Raw genomic sequence first — 8,154 nt, forward strand, 5'->3', positions numbered from 1 at the left:
ATACATCCGAAAACATAGAACTCTGCCAGCGACTAATAACATTAGCTCTTCTGCTTACCAATAACTAAGAACATTCGTATATTATCCACATTCTCCTAGTTTTAGCTGGGACAGAGTTTTTAACAGCTAGAAGAGCTCCATGTTTTGGTTTTACTCAGAGGCTCACTCTGAGAAGAATGTTGATAGCAAGCTGATGTTTGTGATTGGAAGTGAAACTCCAAGGACTTTTCAGTGTGCCGGAGTGCAGAAACATAGTGGGACAAGGGGGACACGATTCCCCTTGTGATTTGTGGTGGAACTTAAGATTGAGGGCCAAACTGGCCAATTAGTATTCCATATCACGCAGCGTCATGCCCAGTATAAAAGTGAAGGTCAGCCGGAAAGAAGGGCTTTTGCGCTTTGGCTTTTTTGCACTTTTGCGCTTGCTGCGCTGTTGCTCTGCTGTTTTTCTTTCTTCTCTCTCTCTCTCTCTGTCTCTGCCCCTCTCTATTTCGGGGCCTCGCGTTCGTCCGGGATTGCAGCTTCGGGACGAGACAGGCTTCGCATATGAGGGGGTGGTGAGCACCTACACTGTATTAAATCATCTGTATTAAATCATTCTTATCTCAACCCACGGGTTTCCCGTTTATCCTTTAATTCTCTCCCTCATTCCTGGGTGTGGGGGAGGGGGAGTGACCGGCTGGGGGGGGGGGCTGGTTTCAACCTAACCCACGACAATAGCAAACCTCATACTACATCCAAAACATTATTAGTAGCTATTCCAGCTACTAAGAAGAAAACTAGCTCTATCCCAGCCAAAACGAGGACACCGCTTCACAGTAGCACCACAGATACACACACAAATACCAAATGATGAGATACAGCAAATCCATCCCGAAATCCCGCAAGAGTCTTTCCAGTGACACAGTGAATCCACTTGTCCCGTTGAAGGCAAGCAATTACTGGCACAACCTGGCTTTTAGTTGCTGCCAAATTTAACATGCACGTTAAATGGATGGATGTCATTTCATCTGCTCAGCCTTCTCCTTTCTGCCTTCTGATGATGCACAAATTTAGCTCCCTCTAAACTCTATTTATTCATCTAATTTTGACATGTAGGTTCTCAGATACCCTCGTAAACCCACTCTGTATATTTAACTATATTGAAAATGAGTAAATTCAGCAAAAATATTGCTCTGATTTAGGAGTCCTTAAAAGTGCTAACAGTGTTTTAAAAAATTTGCCTTTTATATAGCATTGAAGAACCTGGAATAATAAAATTCACTCAAGTGATGCCTATCACCTAATCATGTGTGATTTTTTTTTCCTTTTTTCAATACGAACATAACAGGAAATGCATTAAACTTTTTTTTTAAATATCCTACAGAACAGTAAGTCACCTCTTACAAGTTCTGAGCCATGGGGAAACACACAGTTTCAATTACATGAGAAGTTTATTTAAGCAGTAACATGGAATGAGTAATTTCAGGGAGCGAAAAATTGCAATAAACTTAAAGCAGTGAAAATAAACACCTAGAGTTCATTTTTAAAAACATCAAAGAAATCAAAGGCTATGAAGCTATTTGCTTGCAGCAGATGTTGCTGAAAGACTTAAGGCATGCTTATTTCACTTTCTCTGATACTTAATTAAACTTTAAAATTCACATTTACACTTAAATACCACGCCAATGCACTATAAAGCAACTGTATATATTCATTGTGTTGAAGACCACATTGCTTCATTGGACTCAGCCTTTAACAAATATGGGACACTTATGTAAGAACATTATATTTTTCCTCAAAATATGAAGCAGCACTATGCCATCACATGTCACTATGGATCTATCAATGCTATCAAGAGCACTCACACAGTACCAAGATTAAGTATAGTATCTGTAACATTTTAGATACAGGCAAAGGGTGCATTTTTATTAAGGGATTAAAGCTATTCCTTCTCTTTTTCTTTCCTTCTTCAAATATAAATACCATACAACAGCATACATCATAGCAGAACCTGAGAAAACACCAGTGGCCATCATCCTAACTTTACAACATATGATTAAGGGAGTGGAGCATCTCCTTTATGAGGAAAGGCTGAGGGAGCTGGATCTCTAGCTTGAAGAGGAGCAGACTGAGGGGGGACCTCATTCATGTTTATAAATATGTCAAGGGTGACTGTCATGATGATAGAGCCAGGCTCTTCTCACTGGCATCCAATGACAGGACAAGGGGAAATGGATATAAGCTGGAACATAGGAGGTTTCGCTTGAATGTGAGGAAGAACTTCTTCACAGTAAGCGTAACAGAACACTGGAACAGGCTGCCCAGAGAGGTTGTGAAGTCTCCTTCTCTGGAGATGTTCAAAACCCGCCTGGACGCGTTCCTGTGTGATCTGATCTAGGTGGTCCTGCTCCGGCAGGGGGATTGGACTAGATGATCCTTTGAGGTCCCTTCCAATCCCTAACATTCTGTGATTCTGTGTGAAACATAATGGAATGTTTCCTGTGGGCATTTGTAATGGTCCACAAGAGACCTAGCAATGCCCATAGATCACAAATGATACTCACAGTTAAAAACCTTAATTTTTCCTGAAAACATTCCTCAGAAGTTCTCCTACTACAGTAAGAAGCTGCACATGCACTGTCAAGATCTGTGGTAACAAGTACAGAACGTATTGCTTCTGTACTATGAATAGGCTTCTTCCCCAACAGCACACCAAGTATCTAGAAAAGAGTGAATTTTGACCCACACAAGAACACAATTTAAAAATGTTATATTGCTCTCACACAAAACCAAACTGTTGTCCTACATGGCTTCAGTTGTGAGGCCTGCTCATTTTGTTTTCCATGCTAACAGCAATTTCGAAACTATACTGAGCTTATTCTTCAATTTAAATGTTTGGGTGTGCAGATTTGACATCTGAAAGCAAGCTGAACATTTAAGCAAGCTGAGAAAGCCTTAAGAAGTGATCAAATAACCATCAGTGACTCACAGTTTATCATCACTGACCTTTAGGTTTTGGAAGACCAACATAACATGTATTAAATTGTAGCCTCAAGAGTAAAACAGCATAAAGTCAACTACACATACTTCATTTGCACCAGCCATTTGCCATCTCAAACACCAACTCAAGTATGATAATTGTCCACAATCTTTTATTTTTTAAACTAGCACTTACACACACACAAAAACCTTTAAAATGTAAAATTTCATTACATTATTTCATTCAAATTCTCCACCATAAGCTATTGCAAATGCTAGCATTTTCTCCACAACCACCATAGGCAACAGAACGTCTCAAATACATAGTACTGATAAACATTTTGCTCCTTCAGGACACTCAAATCATTCACATTATCCAAAATTAAAAGTTACCTACTTTACTCCCACATTTCTGTTTCACATCTTGACTGACTGAGTACTTGTTAGAAAGCTGTCCATCAGCTGTCTTGCTATATTAAAAAAAAAGGCAAAACCTTAAGTCCTTGATTCCTTTGAGGAATCACCAGATGATGCTAAAGAGAACCCATTCTTCTGTGCTTTTGTACTGAATTCAGACCATCATCACTATAACCATTGATTCCAAATACTCTTAAATCACATTCATTAAGGTGCTTAATTGTAAAATTCTACTCTGTAGTTTAGAAAATCAAGAGATTCAGTTAAAGATACCTACCCCCAACCATCACCATCATGATAATGTTCAGGGTAATAATACAGTTTCCTAACACTCCTTCCCATGAGGTACCCCAAGTCACTGACTTACTCACTTTTACTCCCAAGACATGCTGCAGAATGCTATGCTCACTGACAAACACAATTTAGTTATATTCCTGAAGAAGAGGATGGAGATGATACACTGCAAATATAGACTGACTGCACAATTCAGTTTTGCAGTCAAAACTGAAACTTTAAACTTAACTTTAGTTTTAAAAACTTTAGTTTTTAACTTAAGTTTAGTTAACTAAAGTTAAAACTTTAGTTCTAAAAAAATTGCCACTTTCCTTGTTTCTTACAAAGCAAGCAGCTGTGCAGTCTTTTCATCCTCCTTAGTTTCTCCGTCTCTAGGTTCCTTTCAGTGTCTGTCCTCATTGTACCCAGGCTCTTCACGGTAAGTGTAATTCATTTAGAGCTCTTTAGGAAGCTGGTGGTTTAATACTACATGGTGATGAGGAGCCGAGTAAATACTTTCCATCAGGTTTTACTACGAAAGAAAACAGGGACACGCCTATTATGGAAACCATTTTTGTAGGTGACTCATCAGACAATCTGTCCAAAATTAAAGGAAATAGAGCAGAGGTTATGAAACACACTGACAAAGTAAACAATTATAACCAGCAGCACCCTATAGGTATTTCAAAAGATCTCAAGGTTAAATAGCTGAATAAGGAATGATAGTGGGTTAACTCTCATTCAGCAGTTCCTTGGCACCTCAAGACTAGAAATGCCAAATGTGAAACAAATTGGGGAAAAAAAAAAAAATCAGCAACAAATAAAACTGTTAATGTATGCAGAAACTATAACTAATAATATCGTTAGTGAACGCTTACAAAAATATATGATTTACACGAGAAGAACTGCAATGGCTTTTGCAAAAGGAAATCCTGCTGTTCAAAACTATTTAAGTTCTCTGAAAGATTCAAAAAAACAGTGTTGAGGGTGCTGTAGTTGTTAACTTTGGCTTTCCAAAAAACTCCTTTATCAAAGGTTACTAGGAAACCAAGCTCATGCCACAGCATGAGTAAGGGTTCTTACTAGAATAAGCAGAAATGCATTACCTAAGGTATAAATCGCTGGCTTGCTCACACCTTGAATACTATGTGCAAAAGAGGAAGGTAGAAGCCACAACCTAACTAACAAAAAGGTAATTCTTCCCACCAGGGGTTTGTAGGCCTCAGGTGTCTTCTTGCCAGCCAGATGCTGCAGATACAACCATATTACGTGGGTTTAAGGGGGACTGGAGAAACTCCAAAAAAAAAAAAAAATCTGCTGGGGCATCTTAAATAAACACAAAAGTACATCTGGCTCAAGAAGTCCTCTGAGCTAAAACTCACTGGAGAAAAGCAGCGGCAAAAGGGAAGTGTCATGCACCTGTTCGGTTTTCATCTTTGGGCATCAACTATTGCCCACGACTACTTTTTTTTTTCGCAGTTAACATTTAAAATTGTTATGAGTTACGCAATACTTATTTTTTGTGATGACTTATTTACAGGAACCTCATCAAAAATAAGGTCCTATTTTTGAGGACCGTATATAAGAGACTACAACTACACTGTTAGTAAAATTACATGCCTTTCTATTTGTTTTACCAATCAACAGAAACAGATGAAATCAATATAAGTAGTGGAAATTTTTTTTCTTTAGTGGTTTTGCTCAGACTTTTCAGTTCAGGAACAAGTGACGTACTGCCAACTCACTCCATCAAAAGGACACATATACTTGGGCATATAATCAGGTTACAAGATAACTTCTGTAAGATCAAAAGTCACTGCCTGCTTTAAAAAGATACCTGAGTTCACATTAAGTTATAGTAACCCCTCCATTCCCCAGTGCTTGAATTGATTTCAAAATCAGCTGTAAAGTTGTTAGATAAGGTCAGTTTCTCCTTTTCTTTTGACCAAGCCCCAAAGACTGGGGCAGCCGCACGGAGGTCTCGTGTACTTCACGGCACGGCGCTCAGGGGACACGGCACTCTCCCCTCCCCACCTCACCCTCCCACAGACTCCAGGAAACATTTTCCATCCACCTCGTCCCGGTGTCACAGCGGCAGGCTGTGCGAGGATAGAGAGAGGCTGGGGGTCTAAGCCAGCACAGCCAAATTTACACACGTGCTGAGAACCAGAGACCTCTTTAAAAAGAAAATTAAGCGTCACCCCAGCTCGCGGCCAGGCTCTGGAAGTCCCCCAGTCCCCCCTCCCCGCCTGCCCACCATCCCCGCGCCCTGCGGAAGGGCCTCCCGGCCCCGCGGTTTCCCGAGGCGGAAGGGCGGACGGGCGGCCCGTCACTCCGACCCACCGCCAGCCGCGGTGTTGGGGTGGGGAACCCGACGGGAACCGCGCCGGGCTCCCGTTAAACTCCAGCCGCTACACGCGCGCCTGCGTGCCAAGGCGACTTCTTCCCTGCTCCCCATCTCCGACCCCGCGTCTGCCCCGTTGCTAAGTAACCAAACCCCCTTCTCCCCGAGCTCCGCACCTCCCCCGGCCCCGCCGCGGCCGCCACCACCACGACGCACCGCCCCGGGGCCCCGGCGCAGCCTCTCGGAGAGCGGGGCGGGGCGGCGCGAGCGCCGGCCTGGCCCGTGGGCCCCGCGGCTCTTCCCCGCGCCTCACCTGCAGCGCCCGCACTCCGGCCGCCGCTCGCAGCGCTCCACCGGCAGCTCCCACAGCCCCGCGCAGCCCTCGCGCTCCTCGCCCTCCTCGCCCCGCGCCGGGGCCGCGCCGCCGCCGCCGGCCGCCGCGCTACCCCGCTCCATGCCGGCGCGGCGGGAGGCGCCGGGCGGCCGCCGGGGGGCGCCGGCGGGCAAGAACAGCAGCTGGCCCCGCTCACGGGAGGTGCCCGCCCCTAGGCGAGGCGGGGCAGCCCCTTCGCGGAGGTCGTCCAATCGGGGCGCGGGGCGCCCTGGCGGGGGCTCGTCCAATCGGGGCGCGGGGTGCTTCTCGGCGCGCGGCGGAGCGTCTGCGGCGCCCCGGCTGTCCCGTCGCGGGCCCCCGCCGCCGCTTGCCCAAGGGGGCGCGCCCGGCGTGGCTGAGGCCTGAGGCCTCCGCGGTCCAGAGTGGCCCCTGCCCTTACCCGGAAGGGCGTCGGTGCCTGTAGGCGGCGAAAGCGGCGCTGACAGCTCGGCCCTAGAGCCTCCCGGCAGGCCTCGGCCTTGCCCGGTGCGGCGGCAGACGCTGCTACCTGCGGCGCCGCCCATGGCGCGAGTTGCAGCTTGGCCTGTGGTGCCTCTGGGCCCGCCCGAGCGCCGCCGGAGTGGGGCGGGGGAAGGCTGCGGGGCGGCAAGCCTGGCCGGGGTCTGGCCCGGGGCCTCTCTGCAAGCTGTCAGCTGCTCCGCAAACCGCGGTGTGCGAGTGAACCCAGCCAAGGGCTCGGAGCTGCCGGGTGCACGTTACACTCTGCTCGTTGAGTCGGATACGGCAATAAACAGAGTATGTCGGAGACTATTACACAGTAAAATGAAATTCAACTCGAAGGTTGTTGCGGTTTACCTCCGAAATATACTAAAATATTTTAACTAGTGAATCCACACGAGATCCTGAAATTAGCAACTGCAGATCGATTCTCTGTGTTATTTCCTGTTTTCTGCTCTGCTTTCAAAGTGAAATGTATTGTGTTGGCTTATTTACAATCTTTAGAGCCATTTCATGTAGTTTAGGCCTGCTTTTAACAGATAGATGCACAATATTAAGATGGTTTTGCTTTTAGCTTTTCGGTTTTTGTACTGTAGTTTTGTATTTGGACCTCAAGCTACAAGTGAATTAGTTTTCTTGTATAGCCAATGAATGCAGTTTACTCACAAGATAATAAAAACACCTAGATACCAGTGGTTCTGAAGCTGGTTGTAAACTTACATAGTTATTTGTTGCTAGTACTATATGTCACCTAATTTAGGACAGGGGGACCAATAGGAGGGAACTTTTCTATTAAACCAAGAGCCTCGTCACAAGATGAGTTGTTATAAATTACAGAGAGCTCATTTAGGCTGATTATTAGAAGTATTGCAGTCGTAGTGGACAGGAGAAGGAGTATCGATGACTTAGGCTGGGATCCCCTTCCTGCTTCCACCTTACTCAAAAAAAATCCCCATATAGTGCTACTGACAGGAGCCTGGATATGCCTTTACAACTTCCCATGAGGGTCCTCAAAGAGCGAGGTTTCATCTGGTTTGGTAAGAATAGTTGGCTTCAGCCATAAGCTTAAAAGTAAACCACTGTAAACCATTCTGGTCTGACTACACAGAAGAAGAAAATTGATCTGCAGATGCCTGTCTAAAACAAATGTAATAATAACTCAACGTGAAGTAATTTTATTGTCAAGGGAATAGGCAAATGTACCAGGGAATAGCTGGAGGCTAAAGAGAGAGAGGGAGAGAGAGAGGGAGAGCACCTCTCTCTATGAAAAGCACTATGGCTTTTCTCTGTATATATACATCTGAAGAACAAAGTCAGATGTTCTGAA

The 8,154-nt window shown here is 45.1% G+C and overlaps 1 protein-coding gene across 1 annotated transcript in view; it reads right to left on the reverse strand.

Annotated features, from left to right (window-relative positions):
• The window catches only part of DTWD2 (DTW motif tRNA-uridine aminocarboxypropyltransferase 2), a 121,866-nt gene extending 114,974 nt beyond the window's left edge, over window positions 1-6,892 (reverse strand). The window contains exon 1 of the mRNA XM_086629865.1: window positions 6,309-6,892. Coding sequence (XP_086485991.1) covers window positions 6,309-6,892 — 584 coding nt within the window. The remainder of the gene's footprint in view (window positions 1-6,308) is intronic.
• Between the last annotated feature and the right edge of the window lie 1,262 nt (window positions 6,893-8,154).

The sequence above is a fragment of the Tauraco erythrolophus genome, chromosome Z (genome assembly GCF_009769465.1).
Source record: "Tauraco erythrolophus isolate bTauEry1 chromosome Z, bTauEry1.pri, whole genome shotgun sequence".
In the NCBI taxonomy this organism is placed as follows: Eukaryota; Metazoa; Chordata; class Aves; order Musophagiformes; family Musophagidae; genus Tauraco; species Tauraco erythrolophus.